The 25,883-nt window shown below is 44.6% G+C and overlaps 1 protein-coding gene across 1 annotated transcript in view; it reads right to left on the reverse strand.

Moving 5' to 3' along the window:
- Window positions 1–9,950: 9,950 nt before the first annotated feature.
- Window positions 9,951–25,883, reverse strand: part of LOC112261033 (ventral anterior homeobox 2-like) — a 44,993-nt gene continuing 29,060 nt past the window's right edge. Inside the window, exon 3 of the mRNA XM_024436392.2 lies at window positions 9,951–12,529. Coding sequence (XP_024292160.1) covers window positions 12,032–12,529 — 498 coding nt within the window. The 3' untranslated portion in view covers window positions 9,951–12,031. The remainder of the gene's footprint in view (window positions 12,530–25,883) is intronic.

The raw sequence follows: 25,883 nt of genomic DNA on the forward strand, positions 1-25,883 counted from the left end.
GTTAGCCAATGAGCAGACCTGCACAACATGTGAGTCAGCTCAGTGGACTGGGTTAGCCAATGAGCAGACCTGCACAACATGTGAGTCAGCTCAGTGGACTGGGTTAGCCAATGAGCAGACCTGCACAACATGTGAGTCAGCTCAGTGGACTGGGTTAGCCAATGAGCAGACCTGCACAACATGTGAGTCAGCTCAGTGGACTGGGTTAGCCAATGAGCAGACCTGCACAACATGTGAGTCAGCTCAGTGGACTGGATTAGCCAATGAGCAGACCTGTACAACATGTGATAACTGATAAAACTACATGTGACAACATTTGACAACATTTGAAAACATGATCTGGTGTTAAATAAATGTGACATGGGGATGCAGCATTTCGACATCTGATATGAAACTGCGTGTGACAACATTTGACAACATTTGAAAACATGATCTGGTGTTAAATAAATGTGACATGGGGATGCAGCTTTTCAACATCTGATATGAAACTGCGTGTGACAACATGTGAACATTTTTAACACGTGGAAAGGAACATTTTATTGTCACATGCAAACGTTTTTCAAACATGAAAATGCAATTCCACCTGTGAGAGTTCGATTAGATGTTATTCTCCTCACATGTGTAAAGGTGGTGTTAACATGTAAACTCTATATTGAACACATGTGGAAAAACTGACATCACGCCTCTTTTGTTTTCACATGTGAACAATTCAGCTCAACATGTGAAAACTGTTATTTCACATAATTACTTTTGTTGTAATGGAAGTAATGAAATGAAATGGGGTTTTAAGGTAAGTGGTACAATGTTCAGCTAAAATAGTGTCAAAGTTGAACATATACATTCAATACCTATAATACATCTCTGCATGTAGCAAAATAATGCTATCTACACTGCTGTTTTAGTTATCAGTTCATCTCACTATTCTGTCATCATTGATTTCATTTCCTGGATTCAGCAATTTGAGTGTTTTCTGTATAATTGTCTAATGTTGTTGGGGCATATTACTCTGTTTTAATGTTACTCCTGAATAACTATGATAAATATAATAGGTTTTAATGTTACTCCTGAATAACTATGATAAATATAATAGGTTTTAATGTTACTCCTGAATAACTATGATAAATATAATAGGTTTTAATGTTACTCCTGAATAACTATGATAAATATAATAGGTTTTAATGTTACTCCTGAATAACTATGATAAATATAATAGGTTTTAATGTTACTCCTGAATAACTATGATAAATATAATAGGTTTTAATGTTACTCCTGAATAACTATGATAAATATAATAGGTTTTAATGTTACTCCTGAATAACTATGATAAATATAATAGGTTTTAATGTTACTCCTGAATAACTATGATAAATATAATAGGTTTTAATGTTACTCCTGAATAACTATGATAAATATAATAGGTTTTAATGTTACTCCTGAATATAATATTTTTTCTTGAACGTATACAAAGTTTACTTTGAAGTCAAAAGTGTAGGAATACAGATGAAATCAGTTATTGACACAGACATGGTGGCATTGCAGGAAGTTTGGTATGCTGTGAACTCAGAGGTTGTGAGTTCAAATCCCAGGAGAGGATGTGTTGAATAATGACAGTGTAAATCCTGTGTCAGATATGTAAGTTGAAAACATTGCGGGTACTTTGGGGACATCCGAACAACTCATTTTTGTTTGCAGGACATTAACGTGTAACTTCATGTGAAATATCATCTCATATGAAGTGTTCCAAAACCACATGCTTTGACATGATTTTATATGAGAAAGGTTCTGTGAAAATCCACGTGACGATATTTCACATAAATATTCCAAAACCACATGATTTCACATGGGAAATAAAATGTGCAAAATGTGACAATTTCACTTGAAATCATGTGTGTTTCCCCATAAGGGAACAGCGAACACTCCATTTTAGACTGGAGCGGTGGGTATGGAAGCTAGACAAAAAACTATATTTTCCAAATCTATTGTGGGATTATCACAACCTCTGTCAATAAGTACGATTTCATCAATCTGATTTATAATATGAAAAACACTGACATAAATAAATGCTATGCAACCATGGAAGACGGTCAGTGTTGTATCTCAAAACATATTTAGTTATTCTTTCTTCTAAATGTTTCCATAACAACTGAAATTGAATGCAACTGTTCTGAATGACATACTAAATCCCATTGACCACTTCGCCCCATCAAACCATTATCAAGCACGATGCTGTCGTCTTTTCTCGCCCTTTGACCATGTCCCTCTATTGCTTCCCTATGCACTTCCTTGTTTACGCATCATCAAAAGGCGCCGAAGAAAGACAAGGGGCAAAGACTGTGCACTGCACACCAATGGGGACTAAAAACTAAACCTACATGCCTTTCACACTTTTCCTTCCAACCCTTTAGTAGCGGTGTTAGCTTGTTTGAACAGGAAGAATAGAACACAGGGTGGGAGGTGTATGTGTGTGTGTGTGTGTGTGTGTGTGTGTGTATGCGAGAGAGAGAGAATCACTAATGGTCCCCCCATCCCCTCCCGCCCCGTCCTGTCTGCCTGTTGAGGACCCTGGTCGGTCGACTGGTCTCAGGAATGCAGCCGGGCTCTTTCTTTCCGAGGGCTAAGTCAGTCAGCCTCTTGTGTGAAGCATGTCAAAACAAGCAGCCATCATTCCACCCTAGGCTGAGAAAAGCAGGCAGGCTAAGGAAGAGGTGAGGAGGGGTGAGGAGAGGTGAGGGCCTTCCAGTCCACTAAGGTCACCCAGCAATTAACCCCAAGAGGTGCCCCACCCCACCCAATGTCTCTCTCTCTCTCGCTGTCCTTACACACACACACACACACACACACACACACACACACACACACACACACACACACACACACACACACACACACACACACTCCTTTCCCCAAGTCTCTCTCTCTAATCCAGAGGACCTCCACAGCTGATCGCCTCTCTCCCCCTCATCTGACCTCTGACCTTGCGCACCTCTTTGAATTTCACATGACTGTGCAGGTGTGGAGAAGTCCCTGGCACTGGATGGGCCCCAATTAGTAACCCTAATTAGTGCAGGGGCCCCCTGATGGGTTAAGGGAGGGGTGAGAGAAGGGGAGCAGGCAGGACGGTGATGCGTGGCTAAAGGCCTGGGAGGCCAGGGTTCTACACACACACTAATTCTACACACACTAATTCTACACACACTAATTCTACACACACTAATTTCACACACACGTAGCACTAAGATATGGCACAGGACTAGGTGATGGCTCCGGAGGAGATGGCTACCATCTTATCGGCTCTTAACCAACCATACTATTTTATTTTATTTTTCACATTGTTCGTAACTTCTTTTGTACATAATGTTGCTGCTATCATATCTTATGACCGAAAAGAGCTTCTGGACATCAGAACAGAGTTTTTCTTCAATAAGTCGGATGGGAAGGATATACTATACAGACACCCAACCAGGCCCAGATCCCCGTCATTCGCTGGAGAAGGAAACCGAAACTTTCCAGAAAAAGATCACGGTGCCTTGTGAGGATCCTGCGACGAGTGGCTAATCTGCCTTTGCCTTCCGTCCAGCAAGTTAAAGTTCAATTGCAGGAAATTAAATGGGACGAACTGAAAGCATGGATATCGTACCAACAGGACATTAAAAACTGTAATATCTTATGTTTCACTGAGTCGTGGCTGAACAACGACACTAAGAACATACAGCTGGCGGGTTATACAGTCTATCGGCAGGATAGAACAGCAGCCTCTGTTAAGACACGGGGTGGGGGCCTATGCATATATGTAAACAACAGCTGGTGCACGATATCTAAGGAAGTCTCAAGGTTTTGCTCGCCTGAGGTAGAGTATCACTATCTACCTAGAGAGTTTTCATCTGTATATTTTGTAGCTGTCTACATACCACCACAGACCGATTCTGGCACTAAAACCGCACTCAATGAGCTGTATACCGCCATAAGCAAACAGGAAAACGCTGATCCAGAGGCATCGCTCCTAGTGGCCGGAGACTTTAATGCAGGGAAACTTAAATCTGTTTAACCTCATTTCTATCACCATGTTAAATGTGCAACCAGAGGGAAAGAAATTCAAGACCACCTTTACTCCACACACAGAGATGCGTACAAAGGTCTCCCTCGCCCTCCATTTGGCAAATCTGACCATAATTCTATCCTCCTGATTCCTGCTTACAAGCAAAAATTAAAGCAGGAAGCACCAGTGACTCGGTCTATAAAAAAGTGGTCAGATGAAGCAGATGCTAAACTACAGGACTGTTTTGCTATCACAGACTGGAACATGTTCCGAGATTCTTCAGATGGCATTGAGGAGTATACCACATCATTCACTAGCTTTATCAATAAGTGCATTGAGGACATCGTCGCCACAGTGACTGTACGTACATACCCCAACCAGAAACCAAGGATTACAGGCAACATTTTCACTGAGCTAAAGGGTAGAGCTGCCACTAACCCAGAAGCTTATAAGAAATCCTGCTATGCCCTCTGACGAACCATCAAACAGGCAAAGCATCAAAACAGGACTAAGTGTCACGCCCTGACCTGAGTATTCTTTGTTTTCTTTATATATTTTGGTTAGGTCAGGGTGTGACATGGGTGATGTACAGTATGTGTTTTCGTACTGTCTAGGGTTTTTTGTAGGTTTATGGGGTTGTTTACCATCTAGGTGTTTCTGTATGTCTATGGTTGCCTAGATTGGTTCTCAATTAGAGGCAGCTGTTTATCGTTGTCTCTGATTGGGAACCATATTTAGGCAGCCATCTCCTTTGGGTATTTGGTGGGTTATTGTCTATGTGATGTTGCATGTTAGCGGTCACGTGCGTCTTGTTATTTTGTTTGTTTGGTTAGTGTACTTCGTGTTTTTTCATCTTTCATTAAAAAAAGATATATTCACATCACGCTGCGCTTTGGTCTCATCACTACGATGTTCGTGACACTAAGATCAAATCATACTACACCGGATTCGACGCTCGTCAGATGTGGCAGGGCTTGCAAACTATTGCAGACTACAACGTGAAGCACAGCCGAGAGCTGCCCAGTGACACGAGCCTACCAGACGAGCTACATAACTTCTATGCTCGCTTCGAGGCAAGTAACACTGAAACATGCATGAGAGTATTAGCTGTTCCGGAAGACTGTGTGATCACGCTCTCCACAGCCAATGTGAGCAAGACCTTTAAACAGGTCAACATTCACAAGGACGCAGGGCCAGACGGTTACCAGGACGTATACTCAAAGCATGTGTGGACCAACTGGCAAGTGTCTTCACTGACATTTTCAACCTTTCCCTGACTGAGTCTGTAATACCTACATGTTTCAAACAGATCACCATAGTCCCTGTGCCCAAGAAAGTGAAGGTAACCTGCCTAAATGACTACCGCCCCGTAGCACTCACGTCGGTAGCTTTGAAGTGCTTTGAAAGGTTGGTCATGGCTCACATCAACACAGTCATCCTAGGAAACCCTAGACTCACTTCAATTTGCATGACACCCCAACAGATCCACAGAAGACGTAATCTCAATCGCACTCCACACTGCCCTTCCCCACCTGGACAAAAGGAGCACTTACGTGAGAATGCTGTTTGTTGACTACAGCTCAGCGTTCAACACCGTAGTGCCCACAAAGCTCATCACTAAGCTAAGCCCTGGGACTAAACACCACCCTCTGCGACTCGATCCTGGACTTTCAGACTGGCCGGGCACAACACATCTGCCACGCTGATCCTCAACACTGGGGCTCCTCAGGGGTGAGTGCTTCGTCCCCTCCTGTACTCCCCGTTCACCCACAACTGCGTGGCCAAACATGACTCCAACACCTTCATTAAGTTTGCTGATGACACAACAGTGGAAGGCCTGATCACAGACAACGATGAGACAGCCTATAGGGAGGAGGTCAGAGACCTGGCAGTGTTGTGCCAGGACAACAACCTCTCCCTCAACCTGAACAAGACAAAGGAGCTGATCATTGGCTATAGGAAATGGAGTGCCGAACAGACCCCCATTAACATTGTCTAAATTGACTACACACACACACATAGCACTAAACTGACTACACACACACACACACACAGCACTAAACTGACTACACACACACACAGCACTAAACTGACTACACACACAGCACTAAACTGACTACACATTCACACACACATACACACACACAGCACTACTGATTAGAACAAAGAAAAGGACATACAAGCAAGTGTTTTATTTCCTGATCATTCTGATTACAAAAAACTAAATTAAATACAGATTTTCTGGGTTTAGCGTCACTGGAGCTCAGGTGAAACGACAACTTTAGCCCCATGCACTCCTGTTACACTGGCCCTACAACTCATCAGGGTTTACCTTCTCTACTTCTGTCCACTGGCCCTACAACTCATCAGGGTTTACCTTCTCTACTTCTATCCACTGGCCCTACAACTCATCAGGGTTTACCTTCTCTACTTCTGTCCACTGCGACAGGGAGTGCTACCCGGCTCCCCACCTCCACCACTCCCCACCTTCCCTGCCTCCCTCCTTCCTTTCATTCCATAATAAAGGGGGAGGCTCCCTTCCTTCCCACCTCCCCACCTTCCCTGCCTCCCTTTCTACCTTTCCTCCTTCCTTTCATTCCATAAAGGGGGGCTCCCTTCCTTCCTACCTCCCCACCTTCCCTGCCTCCCTTTCTACCTTTCCTCCTTCCTTTCATTCCATAATAAAGGGGGGCTCCCATCCTTCCTACCTCCCCACCTTCCCTGCCTCCCTTTCTACCTTTCCTCCTTCCTTTCATTCCATAATAAAGGGGGGGCTCCCTTCCTTCCTACCTCCCCACCTTCCCTGCCTCTCTATCTTCCGTCCTTCCTTCCATCCCTCCGTCACTGTGAAACGGGCCACCCATCTGGTCTCCTGTCTCCGGGCCCTCTCGCGCCCTCAAAAAAAGGCGCCAATCATTTTAATTGGCACCCTGGAGTCAATTGTCCCTGTGTTGCTGGAAAAGGAGGAGAGGAGAGGAGAGGAGAGAGGAGGGAGGAGGAGAGGAGAGGAGAGGAGAGGAGAGGAGAGGAGAGGAGAGGAGAGGAGAGGAGAGGAGAGGAGAGGAGAGGAGAGGAGAGGAGAGGTATATAATTGTTTGTCATCCAGAGAGGGTACAGTTAGTGGCCAACTTGTGAATCAGCATAAGATTAAATATATTTCCCCTAGAGCAAATGCTACAGTTCACGTGCAGCCATTATTGGATCATAGTCTTGGTTTTGAACAGGATGTTGTCCATAAGAATGAAGTAAAGTCAGTTCCGTGAAGTGTTGTGGTGAATAGAAGAGACAGACAGACCAAGTTACATAGACATATATTTATATGCATAAAAATACATATTATACAATATTTTGTCCTTTCGAGCCAGAGAGCTTGAAAACCACTTTTTCAAACCAGAACACAAAGAAAGTCTCTTTAAATAAGTGCAATTTGTTAATGAGACAAAGAATTGTAAAGCATATATCACGTTTTTAAATTTTTTCTGTCTTTTTTTGTTGTTTTTTGTTGTTGCTGTTTCTTGATGTTGTTGTTTTTTGTTGTTGTAAACATCACATGGTACTGAGATGGAGATACTTGTGCTAATACCCATATATTTACATTGTAAAGTTCTTCACTGTGAGTAGTAGAACGGTGCCGATTAACTTGACATGGTCAAACACAACTTTTACTTAGCCTGATCACAGATCAGTTTGTACTTTTATCCAACAGCATGACAAATTATAGTTGGCTTAAGCACATACAGATTGGGAATCAGGCTTCAACTTTACTGCCAAAAGGAAATAATGTACTGTATGGCATTATATACTGTACCCTCACATAACCTTACTGTGCATAAGAACAAAACACTGCCTCTGTACTTTATTATTATTTATTTTTTAAATAAACAAACATTGCCACACAATCGCATAAAACCATCAAACTCAGGATACAGTAGCACCACGTATAGAGAGAGAGAGAGAGAGAGAGAGGAACTGGGCCCATATTTACAACGTGTTTCAGATACTTTGGGAATATGGGCCCTGGAGAGCCTGAAGGAGGAGAGGAAACAGTGTTATCCAGGTTTGGGGTCAATTCAATTTCAATTCCATTCAATTCAATTCATAAAGTAAACCAAATTCCAAATCCAATCCCAAATGTTCCTTATTAAAAAGCATTGCATAGAATCAGAATTGAAATGTCAGTGTACTGCCTGAATTGCCTGGAATTTAAATGGTATTGACCCCAACCCTGGTATGTTCTACCCCCAGTCACATCTCTCTGACATGGGTTTATTTGTATATGAAGGTGAATTTTCAGTGTTGCACGGTGTCAGGAGAAAACTCGTAACAAAAGTCAGCGAGGGCAGAGAGAGAGAGAGAAAAAGAGAGAGATAAAGAGAGAAACTGTTTGATGCTGGGCTATTTGCTATGAAAGCACTATCATCTTCAACCCAGGAAGGGCAAAGGTTAGATTTCCTTCTGTGGTGCCTTTGAATGTTATTTTTTGAAAATGAGAACGGCCTCTCCTTAAATGAAACACACGTACTAGCTTTTCAGCGCTGCTTTTCCATGTGGTTCCAACACCGTGCACAAGAACAGTGTCGGCTGAACGTACAACACAAACACAGGACTGTACAGCTGCAGGAAAAGGAGTTGTTATTGAAAGAGATGGTCAGACGAGAGAGAGAGAGAGAGAGGGATCACATGACCGGGAGAGGGATCACTCTACTTGTTTAGTTGTTTACTGGTCGAAGTCTTGAAGGGATTGAAGCTGGGTGAATATCTGAGTTTGACACAGATACTGAGAACTGCCAAAAAAATACCACTTTGACTTTACAGGAAGAAATAATTGTTTTCTAGGAATACTGTTAAAAATACAAATAAATAAATACAGTGTGAGAAGAGAATGCCTTTGACATAGTGGCAGGGGAGAAGCAAAGAGTTCTGGACCAAAATAAAAGAAAGATGAAAGAAGACAAAAAAGGATGTCGAGTAGAAGTGGGAAGCTAGGTAAGTTGGTTCCTGCCTACCTGCTTTTCTGGCTGCCTGTCTATCTCCCTCCCTCCCTGCCTCTCTGCCTCCCTCCCTGTCTATCTCCCTACCTCTCTGCCTCTCAGGTCTGCCTCTCCCTTCAATATTTGATGGAGGACGGTGTGAATTATGGATGCTGCTTATTGAAAATAGCATGATGTTCAACAACAGCCCTGGTAGAACCACAGCAACAACACACAAACAGAGAGGTTTCCATGACCACAAGTCCCACAGCGGTGCTTCACTACGACAACGTGAAGGTGAGACTGGCAGACAAAGGTCAGAAGGTCAGAGAGACACCGTAGTAGAGCAAATCTGTTGTTTTACTATCAGAATCTTTTTTCCCCACACACTTTTCTCACAGAAGGGGATTTTTTCAGGCGTTGGAACAATTTAGGTAGATGACCTTGGCGATTATTTGTGAAGGTCGGCGATAAGGTCGGCCCTTTTTCATTGATGTCATCACATAGCAAACCAGGACCTTCACGAGAGCAAGAAATAGGGGGACCAAAATGTGATCCATATACACTGAGTGTATAAAACATTAAGAACACCTGCTCTTTCCATGACATAGACTGACCAGGTGAATCCAGGTGAAAGCTATGAACCCTTATTGATGTCACTTGTTAAATCCACTTCAATCAGTGTAGATGAAAGGGAGGTGACAGGTTAAAGAAGGATTTTTAAGCCTTGAGACAAATGAGACATGGATTGTGTATGTGTGCCATTCAGAGGGTGAATGGGCAAGACAAAATATACGACTGCCCTTTGAACGGGGTATGGTAGTAGGCGCCAGGTGCACCGGTTTGTGTCAAGAACTGCAACGCTGCTGGGTTTTTCATGTTCAACAGTTTCCCATGTGTATCAAGAATGGTCTACTACCCAAAGGTCATCCAGCCAACTTGACACAACTGCGGGAAGCATTAGAGTCAACATGGGCCAGAATTCCTGTGGAACGCTTTCGACACCTTGTGGAGTCCAGGCCCCAATGAATAGGAAAACCACCAAGCTAGAGGTGAGAAATAGAAAGTTGTGAAAAAACCCAGTGGAGATAACTCTAGTTAACATTGACAAACTGAGGTCGAACTACAGTGACCAGGGCTTGGAGCTTCGAGTCTCTTTGAGAAAATAATCGAAACGTGTCTGAACTGAATCCAGAATCTCTGACTAACCCTTAACCTGTCTTCTTAATAGATAGTCTGCGTACACTGCGTTTGGAACTGTACCTATAGGTGAAACAACCTGTGAATATCTGATACCTCAAGATCTCAAATAACTTTCACGGTCTAGCACATGACAACAAACTATATTAAAAAAGAGGGAGATGGGAGATCATGTAAAAATCTTCAAGGAACATAAAGTGCTTTAGATCAAAGTAAATGGGCGAGTCTTGAGTGCGGGAGAGGGTCTAGGAAGGAATAGCCAAATATAATTGTTAGATAATAAACAGGGAAAGGGGAAATAGAAGCCACTGAATGTACCAATCTGAGAAAACATATACATAGAAAAAAGCTTATTAGGACTTGGGAGAAGAAACCAGTTTAAAAGAGATGATGTCTACTGCATCCTACAGTATCTGTCGACCCATCAGAACATCACACACAGACTTCCATGAGATAAGGAGAAGGATTGATATGAACCGGTTAGAAATTCTGTCTGTTTGTGTGTGTGTGTGTGTGTGTGTGTGTGTGTGTGTGTGTGTGTGTTTGTGTATGTGTGTGCACCAAACCTACGTGAACAACATTCAAACACAAGATTTGGGATAAGGAGTGTTTGGCCAGACCAAGCACAGGGGGCGGTGGTGGGATATGTACGGGACAGATGGGTCGCTTTTTATGTACACCAAAACAAATTCACCCCCCACCCCGCCCCCCAACGATGATGAGCCCTTTTTGTTTGCAAACATTCAGAGATAATCTAAACCGGGGGTTGTTGTGGCAACCTGCGGGTGGGTGGCTTTAAACCAGAGAGTAGTCTCTGTAGCCAATGGTAAAGCATACGGAGTGATACTGTCACCGGTGAATTACACATCAAGAGTTAATCTCATGGGAGTGGATAAAAGGTCAGGGGGTTAGAGGTCAGAGGTCAAGCTCCTCAGGTTGACCTGGATTTACTCCAGTTGATTGGACGACACGACGACGTGAGGACGTAGCGCAGAGCAGGGGCCAGGATAATGGTGCTATTGCTAACCCGTTACTTTGGCAAGGCCATACTGTAACCCCCAGTACCTTTTCTCAACTGCTATTTCTTCTTCATAGCATGGATTTGACCTAGGACTAGCTTTACTTCACATATTACTTGTCCACATTTTTTTTAAATACACACACAACCAACCAAATACAGAATTTACAGGAATCAGTGTTGGACACTATACAGTGCAAATTAACATTAGAAACTGCTAACGCGTATGATTATTTGACTTGGAACACTCTGGCAGAAAACTGCCACATGATGGGAAACCTGGTAATTTTGCTGGAAGGTATGTAATATGTTAAAGGGGTAACTGGTTGCACTCCTTTGTATTGTAATGTAATCTACAGACGACATCACGCTTATTCACTTACACTGACTCAGTCAGGGCCTTTTCTACAATGTCAGGCTTTTAAAAAACATACTATGGAACAGAAAGAAAGAAATAGAAAGAAAGAAAGAGAAAGAAGAGAACGATCACACAAACATACTGACTGGACAAAGTGAACAAAGGAGGAGAAGCGTTAAGAAAAAAAGGTCTGTTCTCCGTATGAATCACACACACATTTCATTTCTCCCAAATAATTCACAAGCAACGTTTTTGTGTGTGACGGGCTTCATCATCACCCCTGTCTGTCACACCACGAGGTCCTGTTCCGTAACCCCCCCCCCCACCGTGGCAGGCAGTAGCTGAACAATGATGTTGATGGGCCAACCAATGATGGACAGCAATGTTGGTGGGTGGATAGGTGGGAGACCAGAGGCGGGGGGTCATCCCAACCCCTTAATGGCCGCTTTTTAGGAAACTCTCTTCTTCCCACTTAGATCTCCATCCTTGGAGATCCTGTCCAGCCGCATGTATGGCTCAAATGCCGAGGACCCGCACCCGTACCCAGACGCCAGTTCATGATGAGCGCCCCCTAGCAGCGGCATTGAGAAGCACAGTGAGTGCGGCGGCGGCATGCCCAGACGTGGTGAAGGTGAAGTCCCTCCCAGGGAGGGCAGTGACAGCCCGAAAGTTCCACCCATGCCAAGAATGCCATTTCCTGGTGGCGTGCTCCTACTCACGCCTGGCGAGGAGGAGCCCCCTCCGGAGCTGACCAATAGAGAGCCATTTCCTGGGTGGTGGCCCAATGGGGGATTGGGGGGCGGGGCGGAGAGGAGGCGGCCCTGTTCGAGGAGACGCAAAATGTTACAGGTGGCCAGTGACTCTGAGGTGGAGGAGGAGTGCTTGTCAGAGTCCTTGGTCGTGTCCTTCTTCTGCTTGGTGCGGCGGTTCTGGAACCACACTTTAACCTATAAAGACAGAAGAAGTGAGACAGACTAAAGAGTTAAAACATGGCTTTATTCATTGAACGGTTCACTAAATCAGCAGACAATAGGAGAAATAATAACTCTTACTTATGTCTAGTTCAAACCACACAAACACAGATTCTGTCTCAACAATCATCTTAGCCATCATTGGATTCCGGTTAATTCTGTTGCATGAAACTTTTATGAAAATGAAACCTTTATTTAATTCAGCAAGTCATTGTCAAGAATGCACCTCCAAGTTGAGAGTTACGATACATAACTATATTCTTTCAGTGGAGGCTACAGTAAAGTATATGATAGTATATGATATTTCCACAAGTTGGTGACACGTGATACCTAGCTAAGTGCCTGGCCATCCATGCACGCACAGACACAAGCAGTATACATACAGAGACAACCCCCAGTACACCTCATTGGATAAACACTGTTGTATTTCCCACTGGGTTCAACCATGATTGGTTGGTTTTTACCCTCATCTCTCTCCACTCAAATCAAATCAAGGTTTAGCAGATGTTAAAGCAAAATGCTTGTGTTTCCAGCTCCATCAGTGCAGTAAATGTCTAACAGTGCAATACTAATACACAAATAATTCCTGGAGAATTTTTTATTTTTTTTATCAGAATGAGTAATGTCAGAGTACAGAATATAAATATGGTGGAATATAAATGTGGTGCGCACAGACAGTATGGACAATATAAAAGTAGGAAGAAAGCATGTACAGCAGTAGTTATATAGGATGAGCTATGTGGAGAATACAGTATGTACGGCAGTAGTTATATAGGATGAGCTATGTGGAGAATACAGCATGTACAGCAGTCGTTATATAGGATGAGCTACGTAGAGAATACAGTATGTACGCCAGTAGTTATATAGGATGAGCTATGTAGAGAATAGGAGTATGTACAGCAGTAGTTATATAGGATGAGCTATGTGGAGAATACAGTATGTACGGCAGTAGTTATATAGGATGAGCTATGTGGAGAATACAGCATGTACAGCAGTCGTTATATAGGATGAGCTACGTAGAGAATACAGTATGTACGCCAGTAGTTATATAGGATGAGCTATGTAGAGAATACAGTATGTACGGCAGTAGTTATATAGGATGAGCTATGTGGAGAATACAGTATGTACGGCAGTAGTTATATAGGATGGGCTATGTGGAGAATACAGTTGGTACGGCAGTAGTTATATAGGATGGGCTATGTGGAGAATACAGTTGGTACGGCAGTAGTTATATAGGATGGGCTATGTGGAGAATACAGTTGGTACGGTAGTAGTTATATAGGATGGGCTATGTGGAGAATACAGTTGGTACGGTAGTAGTTATATAGGATGGGCTATGTGGAGAATACAGTTGGTACGGTAGTAGTTATATAGGATGGGCTATGTGGAGAATACAGTTGGTACGGTAGTAGTTATATAGGATGGGCTATGTGGAGAATACAGTATGTACATGTAAAGTGAATAATAAATTAACTTCTCAGAGATCAAATTATATTTGATTGCCCCGAGAGGTTGACGCAGACAAGGGGGAGGGATTAGAATGAGATGGGAGTGGAATGGGGACCTCGTCAGTCAGTGGGTGTGAGAGTGGAATCGATTCTGGTGCCACCAATGACAACAGAGACTAAAGTATCTAATACGCTTGCCCAAGTAAGTAAAAGCTATAACAACAGGGATAGGTTTCAATGGTATCTAGGATGCTGGTGTTGCCTAAACCGGTTTCAACTGAGAGACAAAGAAAGGGCAAAGCAAAGTTCTCATCTCTCACTGCACTATTATGCACTGTATTGCACAGTACTGTACTGTTCTGCGGTGTACTGCACTGTACGGCACTGCACTGTTCTGCTGCCAGTGTACTTTACTGTACTGCACTGGACTTTACTGCACTGTACTGTACTGGACTGCATGGTATTCTACTGTACTGCAGTGTACCACAGTGTACTGCACTTCACTGCTCTGTACTGCAGTGTACTAGACTGCACTGCACTGTTCTGCTCTGTACTGCACTGCACTGTACTGTAGTATACTGCATGGTACTGTAGTGTACTGCACTGTTCTGCACTGTACTGTAGTGTACTACACTGTACTGCACTGCACTGTACTGTACAGCACTGTAGTGTACTGCACTGTACTGCACTGTTCTGCACTGTAGTGTGGTGTTATGCACTGTACTGAACTGCACTGTTCTGCACTGTACTGTACTGTAGTGCACTGCACTGCACTGTACTGTTCTGCATTGTAGTGTGCTGCACTGTACTGTAGTGTACTGCACTGTAGTGTACTGTACTGCACTGCACTGTTCTGCATTGTACTATACTGCACTGTTCTGCACTGTACTGTACTGCATTGTACTGTACTGCACTGTACTGTACTGCATTGTTCTGCACTGTACTGTATTATTCTGCACTGTACTGTACTGTAGTGCACTGCACTGTATTATACTGCAGTGTACTGCACTGCGCTGTGCTGCACTGTATTGTACTGTATTGAACTGTAGTGTACTGCACCGTACTGGACTGTAGTGTACTGCACTGTATTGTACTGTAGTGTACTGCACTGTACTGGACTGTAGGTCTACACAGTGAGCTTCTCTACACAGCACACAGCAGCACACAACAGCACACAGTGTGAAAAGCTCACTGAACTCTGACTGTGCTTGTTTCTGGATGTTTAATTGATGCACAGGTGCTTTAATGTATAGAGTGTGGTTTGAGGGGGGGCTACGCGCACACACAGGGTAATGGGGGTCGGGGGAGATCGGATGTCTTTGCTCACACACACAGGGTACTGGGGGTCAGGGGAGATCAGATGTGTTTGCTCACACACACCCAGGGTAATGGGGGTCAGGGGGGATCAGATGCGTTTGCTCACACACACACAGGGTAATGGGGGTCAGGGGAGATCAGATGCGTTTGCTCACACACACACAGGGTAATGGGGGTCAGGGGAGATCAGATGCGTTTGCACACACAGAGAAATCATACTCATGAAAAATGTATACAATCTTCACTGATGTACTGCTCTTTTCCTCACCTCTCGGGTGTGAGTGTGTGCATTCGTACGTTTGTGTGTGTGTCATGGCATTCGATCCGGGCAAGGCGATCACCACACATGACCCATTGATGTGAGCTGAATGGAAGAATGCGATCGCTGCATCTTCATATCGAGAATAAACCCTCTGTCAGATTCTCCTTCGTATTCTTCTCTCTCCGCCACTCTATACATTCACCATGAGACAAACACATCTCTTGGCACAGATCATGTAGTGTAGTGTTCACACTAACACGCAGCCTACACGTCCACACTCACATGCTCATAATGTACATATACATGTATAGGACCGTCACAGACCACATAGTGTACACATACAGTACACGCTACCATCGTCAACTCATCCACTCTTTATCTGGAGAACACTGCCATCTAATTAAGCTAAAGAGGGGATTGGTGGATTGGTAGAGCGAAGCAGAGTGAGTTCCAGTTACATTGACAGCCTACACCGGCCAAACCCAGAAGACGCTGGGCCAACTGTCCACCGGCCAAACCCAGAAGACGCTGGGCCAACTGTCCACCGGCCAAACGCGCTGGGCCAACTGTCCACCGGCCAAACCCAAACGACGCTGGGCCAACTGTCCACCGGTCAAACCCAGACGACGCTGGGCCAACTGTCCACCGGCCAAACCCAGACGACGCTGGGCCAACTGTCCACCGGCCAAACCCAGACGACGCTGGGCCAACTGTCCACCGGCCAAACCCAAACGACGCTGGGCCAACTGTCCACCGGCCAAACCCAAACGACGCTGGGCCAACTGTCCACCGGCCAAACCCAAAACGCTGGGCCAACTGTCCACCGGCCAAACCCAATCGACGCTGGGCCAACTGTCCACCGGCCAAACCCAAAAACGACGCTGGGCCAACTGTCCACCGGCCAAACCCAAACGACGCTGGGCCAACTGTCCACCGGCCAAACCCAAACGACGCTGGGCCAACTGTCCACCGGCCAAACCCAGACGACGCTGGGCCAACTGTCCACCGGCCAAACCCAGACGAAGCTGGGCCAACTGTCCACCACCCTATGGTTGTGATACAGCCTGGATTTGAACAAGGGTGTAGTGACACCTCTAGCACTGAGATGCAGTGCCTTAGACCACTGCACCACACGGCAGCCCGGGGTTGGGCTGGGCAGGGCTGGGCTGGGCAGAACATGGCTGGGCAGGGCTGGGCAGAGAAGGCTGGGCAGGGAGGGGCAGGGTACTCTTGACCCAGGCCCATGCACTATAGAGTGAATATTGTGCCATTTGAAACACATCCACGATGAGTAGGACCTACCTAGCCTATATGACTAGCAGCAGTGTGGCAAGGGCACACACAACGCTGCCGTGAGCTGCTGCATTCACATCACACACAACAGTCATAGAGAGCTCATATGTCTGTAAAGCACGCGACCGCCACTCAACCACAGAACAGAAACCAATGCTTTTCAATGTAGAACATTTGGAATTGGAAGTGGAATTTGGTTTCCAATCTAAATGGACTGAAATGGAAAGGGAATTGTCCCCAACCCTGGATAGAACTGTTGGTTAGTTGAGTCCCTTTCAGGGCACCATGGTCTCAGCAGACCATTAGTATGTGTATAATGAGATTGGGGAGGAATCCTCCCCAGCTGAGAAGGATACTGACGCCACATCTTAGACTTAGAGTAGTAAAGACCTGGGCCCCTATCCACAGTCTCAGTCTTGTCTTAATCCTCTTTATGTATACAGTATATACTATACGAGCCTAAGTTAAAAATACCACTTCCCAAATCAGGGTTTTTCAAGCAAAGCCTCTGACTGATTCCTGTGTGTTCCTAATTCCTCCAAATTGGGTGAAAACCCACACACCTTCAGGCAATCACCTCTCTGCGCTTCCTCGATGGGGCATGGCTTAGCCAGGGGCTGTGGTGAGAGGGAGCTGGAGGAGGTGGGCCGTTCATTTCACAGTCGTCCGCTTGAGGAAAAACCCTAAGGTTTACAGGGGACTTTACTATGGGGGAAATTATGAAAAGCGAAAGAGAGCAAATCTCTACCCTCTCCATACATCTACACTATTGGAAATAAATCCGTCCTAATGGGATCCAGGGGTCAGAGATGGGGCAGAGATTACTGAGAGAGGGGGGGGAGAGAACGAGAGAGAGCTGGGCAGGCATGACCAGGATTTGCCCTCAAGCCATCACCCTCCCCACCGCTTCTACTAGGGCATGGCCGGGTCAGAGCAAGGTAGGGCAGGGCATGGCCAGGTCAGAGCAGGGTAGGGCAGGGCATGGCCGGGTCAGAGCAGGGCTGGGCAGGGCATGGCCGGGTCAGAGCAGGGCTGGGCAGGGCATGGCCGGGTCAGAGCAGGGCTGGGCAGGGCATGGCCGGGTCAGAGCAGGGCTGGGCAGGGCATGGCCGGGTCAGAGCAGGGCTGGGCAGGGCATGGCCGGGTCAGAGCAGGGCTGGGCAGGGCATGGCCGGGTCAGAGCAGGGCTGGGCAGGGCATGGCCGGGTCAGAGCAGGGCTGGGCAGGGCATGGCCGGGTCAGAGCAGGGCTGGGCAGGGCATGGCCGGGTCAGAGCTGGGTAGGGCAGGGCATGGCCGGGTCAGAGCTGGGCTGGGCAAGTTATGGCCGGGTCAGAGCTGGGCTGGGCAGGGCATGGCCGGGTCAGAGCAGGGCTGGGCAGGGCATGGCCGGGTCAGAGCAGGGCTGGGCAGGGCATGGCCGGGTCAGAGCAGGGCTGGGCAGGGCATGGCCGGGTCAGAGCTGGGTAGGGCAGGGCATGGCCGGGTCAGAGCAGGGCTGGGCAGGGCATGGCCGGGTCAGAGCTGGGTAGGGCAGGGCATGGCCGGGTCAGAGCTGGGTAGGGCAGGGATGGGCAGGGCTGGGCAAAACTGGACAAAGCAGAGTATTGGTATGTTGTTATTTTATTAGGGTCCCCATTAGCTGTTGCAAAAGCAGCCTACATATCAATGCATACACACAAACTATCTAGGTTAAATAGGGGAGAGGCACGTGCCTCGAGGTGTTGCTTTATCTGTTTTTATAAACCAGGTTTGCTGTTTATTTGAGCAATATGAGATGGAAGGAAGTTCCATGCAATAAGGGCTCTATATAATACTGTATGTTTTCTTGAATTTGTTCTGGATTTGGGGACTATGAAAAGACCCCTGGTGGCATGTCTGGTGAGATAAGTGTGTGTCAGAGCTGTGTGTTACAATTTGGGATTTTCAACACAATGTTTCTTATAAAAATAAGTGATGCAGTCAGTCTCTCAACTCATAGCCAAGATAGACTGGCATGCGTAGTACTAATATTAGCCCTCTGATTACAATTAAGAGCAAAATGTCCCGCTCTGTTCCGGGTCTTTCCTAGGTCTTTCCTTGCAGCACTGGACCACACGACTGGACAATAATCAAGATTAAACAAAACAGAACTTGCTTTTTGGAGTGTGGTGTCAAAAAAGCAGAGCATCACTATTACTGCTAGACCTCTCCCCATCTTTGCAACCATTGAATCTATATGTTTTGACCATGACAGTTTGCAATCTAATGTAACGCCAAGTAATTTAGTCTCCTCAACTTGTTCAACAGCATTCATTGCCAGATTCAGCTGAGGTCTAGCACTTAAGGAATGATTTGCACCAAATGCAATGCTCTTAGTTTTAGAGATGTTCGGGACCAGTTTATTACTGGCCACCCATTCCAAAAGAGACTGCAACTCTTTGTTAAGGGTTTCAGTGACTTCATTAGCTGTGGTTGCTGATGCGTATATGGTTGAATCATCAGCATACATGGACACACATGCTTTGTTTAATGCCAGTGACAGGACATTGGTAATAATAGAAAAGAGTAGAGGGCCTAGAGAGCTTCCCTGTGGTACACCACACTTTACATGTTTGACATTAGAGACACTTCCATTAAAGAAAACCCTTTGAGTTCTATTAGATAGATAGCTCTGAATCCACGATATGGCAGAGGTTGAAAAGCCATAGCACTTAAGTTTTTTCAACAACAGGTTATGGTCACTAATATCAAAGGCTGCACTGAAAGTTAACAGTACAGCTCCCACAATCTTCTTATTATCAATTTCTTTCAACCAATCATCACATGTGTACATGTTGAGTGCCCTTCTCTATAAGCAAAGAAATAGCATTGTAATTGGTCAAACACCATTTTTTCCAACAGTTTGCTAAGAGTTGGCAGCAAGCTTATTTATAGGTCTCTTGTTAGAACCAGTAAAGGCCGCTTTACCACTCTTGGGTAGGGGAATTACTTTGGCTTCCCTCCAGGCCTGAGGACAAAGACTTTCCTCTAGGCTCAGATTAAAAATATGACAGATAGGAGTGGCTATAGAGTCAGCTATCATCCTCATTAGCTTTCCATCTAAGTTGTCAATGCCAGGAGGTTTGTCATTATTGATAGTTAACAATAATTTTCCACCTCTCCCATACTAAGTTTACAAAATAAAAAATTGCCCTGCTTTTCTTTCATTATTAGTTTTTTTTATCCATTAATATAATTGCTCACTGTTTGTCGTGGGCATTTCCTGCCTAAGTTTGCCCACTTTGCCAATGAAATAATCATTAAAATAATTGGCAACATCAAACGGTTTTGTGATGAATAAGATGGAGTTGAATTTGTCATTCTGACCATAATTTCATTTAAAGTACTCCAAACTTGTTTTCCATCAGTCCTTGTGTCATTGATTCTGGCTTCATAATAAAGTTTCTTCTTCTTTTTGTTGAGTTTAGTCACATAATTTCTCAATTTGCAGTAAGTCAGCCAGTCAGATGTGCAGCCAGACTTATTAGCCACTCCTTTTGCCCTAATTCCTCATCAATCCATGGCGCCGTAACAGGCCTAACAGTCTGTTTCTTAACAGGTGCATGTTTATCAATAATTGGAAGAAGCAATTTCATCAATTCATCAAGTGCAGCGTCTGGATGCTCCTTAGTAATCACATCAGGCCAACACATATTTTTAACATCATCCACATAAGAGTCACAGCAAAATCTTTTGTATGATCTCTTATACACTATTTTAGGCGCAGCTGTTGGAACTTTGGCTTTCCTGGATATAGCCACTATATTGTGATCACTGCATCCAATGGGTACGGATACAGCTTTAGAACAAAGTTCTACAGTATTAGTAAAAATGTGATCGATACATGTGGATGATCTTGTTCCTGTAGTGTTTGTAAACACCCTGGTAGGTTGATTAATAACCTGAACCAGATTACAGGCACTGGTTACAGTAAGAAACTTCCTCTGGGGAGGAAAGCTTGATGAACACCAGTCAATATTCAGGTCCCCAAGAAAGTAGACCTCTCTGTCTACATCACATACACTATCAAGCATTTCACACATATTATTTAGATACTGACTGTTAGCACTTGGTGGCCTATAGCAACACCCCAAAAGAATAGGCTTTAGATGTGCCAAGAGGGCGGGGCAGGGCTAGGCAGAGCAGGGCTGGGCAGGGCAGAACAGATGTAGGATAGCAGAACAAATCAAATCAAATGTATTTGTCACATTCACATGGTTAGCAGATGTTAATGCGAGTGTAGTGAAATGCTTGTGCTTCTAGTTCCGACAATGCAGTAATAACCAACGAGAAATCTAACCTAACAATTCCAAAACTACTACCTTATACACACAAGTGTAAAGGGATAAAGAATATGTACATAAAGATATATGAATGAGTGATGGTACAGAACGGCATAGGCAAGATGCAGTAGATGGTATCGAGTACAGTTTATACATATGAGATGAGTAATGTAGGGTATGTAAACAAAGTGGCATACACATGGGCTACTTAATGTTAGATCCCTTACTTCAAAGGCAATTATAGTCAATGAACTAATCACTGATCATAATCTTGATGTGATTGGCCTGACTGAAACATGGCTTAAGCCTGATGAATTTACTGTGTTAAATGAGGCCTCACCTCCTGGCTACACTAGTGACCATATCCCCCGTGCATCCCGCAAAGGCGGAGGTGTTACTAACATTTACGATAGCAAATTTCAATTTACAAAAAAATAAATAAATGACGTTTTCGTCTTTTGAGCTTCTAGTCATGAAATCTATGCAGCCTACTCAATCACTTTTTATAGCTACTGTTTACAGGCCTCCTGGGCCATATACAGCGTTCCTCACTGAGTTCCCTGAATTCCTATCGGACCTTGTAGTCATAGCAGATAATATTCTAATTTTTGGTGACTTTAATATTCACATGAAAAAGTCCACAGACCCACTCCAAAAGGCTTTCGGAGCCATCATCGACTCAGTGGGTTTTGTCCAACATGTCTCTGGACTCACTCACTGTCACAGTCATACGCTGGACCTAGTTTTGTCCCATGGAATAAATGTTGTGGATCTCAATGTTTTTCCTCATAATCCTGGGCTATCGGACCACCATTTTATTACGTTTGCAATTGCAACAAATAATCTGCTCAGACCCCAATCAAGGAACATCAAAAGTCGTGCTATAAATTCACAGACAACACAAAGATTCCTTGATGTCCTTCCAGATTCCCTCTGTCTACCCAAGGACGCCAGAGGACAAAAATCAGTTAACCACCTAACTGAGGAACTCAATTTAACCTTGCACAATACCCTAGATGCAGTTGCACCCCTAAAAACTAAAAACATTTCTCATAAGAAACTAGCTCCCTGGTATACAGAAAATACCCGAGCTCTGAAGCAAGCTTCCAGAAAATTGGAGCGGAAATGGCGCCACACCAAACTGGAAGTCTTCCGACTAGCTTGGAAAGACAGTACCCGTGCAGTGACGAAGAGCCCTTAATGCTGCTCGATCATCCTATTTTTCTAACTTAATTGAGGAAAATAAGAACAATCCGAAATTCCTTTTTGATACTGTCGCAAAGCTAACTAAAAAGCAGCATTCCCCAAGAGAGGATGACTTTCACTTTAGCAGTGATAAATTCATGAACTTCTTTGAGGAAAAGATTATGATTATTAGAAAGCAAATTACGGACTCCTCTTTAAATCTGCGTATTCCTTCAAAGCTCAGTTGTCCTGAGTCTGCACAACTCTGCCAGGACCTAGGATCAAGAGAGACACTCAAGTGTTTTAGTACTATATCTCTTGACACAATGATGAAAATAATCATGGCCTCTAAACCTTCAAGCTGCATACTGGACCCTATTCCAACTAAACTACTGAAAGAGCTGCTTCCTGTGCTTGGCCCTCCTATGTTGAACATAATAAATGGCTCTCTTTCCACCGGATGTGTACCAAACTCACTAAAAGTGGCAGTAATAAAGCCTCTCTTGAAAAAGCCAAACCTTGACCCAGAAAATATAAAAAACTAATCGGCCTATATCGAATCTTCCATTCCTCTCAACATTTTTTGAAAAGGCTGCTTCAGTCTGGTTTTAGACCCCATCATAGCATTGAGACGGCACGTGTGAAGGTGGTAAATTACATTTTAATGGCATCGGACCGAGGCTCTGCATCTGTCCTCGTGCTCCTAGACCTTAGTGCTGCTTTTGATACCATCGATCACCACATTCTTTTGGAGAGACTGGAAACCCAAATTGATCTACACGGACAAGTTCTGGCCTGGTTTAGATCTTATCTGTCGGAAAGATATCAGTTTGTCTCTGTGAATGGTTTGTCCTCTGACAAATCAACTGTAAATTTCGGTGTTCCTCAAGGTTCCGTTTTAGGACCACTATTGTTTTCACTATATATTTTACCTCTTGGGGATGTTATTCGAAAACATAATGTTAACTTTCACTGCTATGCGGATGACACACAGCTGTACATTTCAATGAAACATGGTGAAGCCCCAAAATTGCCCTTGCTAGAAGCATGTGTTTCAGACATAAGGAAGTGGATGGCTGCAAACTTTCTACTTTTAAACTCAGACAAAACAGAGATGCTTGTTCTAGGTCCCAAGAAACAAAGAGATCTTCTGTTGAATCTGACAATTAATCTTAATGGTTGTACAGTCGTCTCAAATAAAACTGTAAAGGACCTCGGCGTTACTCTGGACCCTGATCTCTCTTTTGAAGAACATATCAAGACCATTTCAAGGACAGCTTTTTTCCATCTACGTAACATTGCAAAAATCTGAAACTTTCTGTCCAAAAATGATGCAGAAAAATGTATCCATGCTTTTGCTATTGTAATTATTCGCCTACCTCCTCATGCCTTTTGCACACATTGTATATAGACTCCCCCCTTTGTTTTCTACTGTGTTATTGACTTGTTAATTGTTTATTCCATGTGTAACTCTGTGTTGTCTGCTCACACTGCTATGCTTTATCTTGGCCAGGTCGCAGTTGCAAATGAGAACTTGTTCTCAACTGGCCTACCTGGTTAAATAAAGGTGAAATAAATAAAAAAATGTCACTTCTAGGTTAGACTACTGCAATGCTCTACTTTCCGGCTACCCGGATAAAGCACTAAATAAACTTCAGTTGGTGCTAAATACGGCTGCTAGAATCCTGACTAGAACCAAAAGATTTGATCATATTACTCCAGTGCTAGCCTCTCTATACTGGCTTCCTGTCAAAGCAAGGGCTGATTTCAAGGTTTTACTGCTAACCTACAAAGCATTACATGGGCTTGCTCCTACCTATCTCTCTGATTTGGTCCTGCCGTACATACCTACACGTACGCTACGGTCACAAGACGCAGGCCTCCTAATTGTCCCTAGAATTTCTAAGCAAACAGCTGGAGGCAGGGCTTTCTCCTATAGAGCTCCATTTTTATGGAACGGTCTGCCTACCCATGTCAGAGACGCAAACTCGGTCTCAACCTTTAAGTCTTTACTGAAGACTTATATCTTCATGTGGGTCATATGATTGAGTGTAGTCTGGCCCAGGAGTGGGAAGGTGAATGGAAAGGCTCTGGAGCAACGAACCACCCTTGCTGTCTCTGCCTGGCCGGTTCCCCTCTTTCCACTGGGATTCTCTGCCTCTAACCCTATTACAGGAGCTGAGTCACTGGCTTACTGGGGCTCTCTCATGCCGTCCCTGGAAGGGGTGCGTCACCTGAGTGGGTTGATTCACTGATGTGGTCATCCTGTCTGGGTTGGCGCCCCCCCTTGGGTTGTGCCATGGCAGAGATCTTTGTGGGCTATACTCAGCCTTGTCTCAGGATGGACCTGAGCCCTAGGACCATGCCCCAGGACTACCTGACATGATGACTCCTTGCTGTCCCCAGTCCACCTGGCCGTGCTGCTGCTCCAGTTTCAACTGTTCTGCCTTATTATTATTCGACCATGCTGGTCATTTATGAACATTTGAACATCTTGGCCATGTTCTGTTAAAATCTCCACCCGGCACAGCCAGAAGAGGACTGGCCACCCCACATATGCTCTCTCTAATTCTCTCTTTCTTTCTCTCTCTCGGAGGACCTGAGCCCTAGGACCATGCCCCAGGACTACCTGACATGATGACTCCTTGCTGTCCCCAGTCCATCTGACCGTGCTGCTGCTCCAGTTTCAACTGTTCTGCCTTATTATTATACGACCATGCTGGTCATTTATGAACATTTGAACATCTTGGCCATGTTCTGTTATAATCTCCACCCGGCACAGCCAGAAGAGGACTGGCCACCCCACATAGCCTGGTTCCTCTCTAGGTTTCTTCCTAGGTTTTGGCCTTTCTAGGGAGTTTTTCCTAGCCACCGTGCTTCTACACCTGCATTGCTTGCTGTTTGGGGTTTTAGGCTGGGTTTCTGTACAGCACTTTGAGATATCAGCTGATGTACGAAGGGCTATATAAATAAATTTGATTTAAAATTTGATTTGCATAGTTTAAAGTGGCTAGTGATACATGTATTACATAAAGATGCAGTAGATGATAGAGTACAGTATATACATATACATATGAGATGAGTAATGTAGGGTATGTAAACATTATATTAAGTAGCATTGTTTAAAGTGGCTAGTGATATATTTTTACATCATTTTCCATCAATTTCCATTATTAAAGTGGCTGGAGTTGAGTCAGTGTGTTGGCAGCAGCCACTCAATGTTAGTGGTGGCTGTTTAACAGTCTGATGGCCTTGAGATAGAAGCTGTTTTTCAGTCTCTCGGTCCCTGCTTTGATGCATCTTTACTGACCTCGCCTTCTGGATGATAGCGGGGTGAACAGGCAGTGGCTCGGGTGGTCGTTGTCCTTGATGATCTTTATGGCCTTCCTGTGACATTGGGTGGTGGAGTAGGTGTCCTGGAGGGCAGGTAGTTTGCCCCCGGTGATGCGTTGTGCAGACCTCACTACCCTCTGGAGAGCCTTACGGTTGTGGGCGGAGCAGTTGCCGTACCAGGCGATGACA

This window comes from Oncorhynchus tshawytscha, linkage group LG10, assembly GCF_018296145.1.
Source record: "Oncorhynchus tshawytscha isolate Ot180627B linkage group LG10, Otsh_v2.0, whole genome shotgun sequence".
In the NCBI taxonomy this organism is placed as follows: Eukaryota; Metazoa; Chordata; class Actinopteri; order Salmoniformes; family Salmonidae; genus Oncorhynchus; species Oncorhynchus tshawytscha.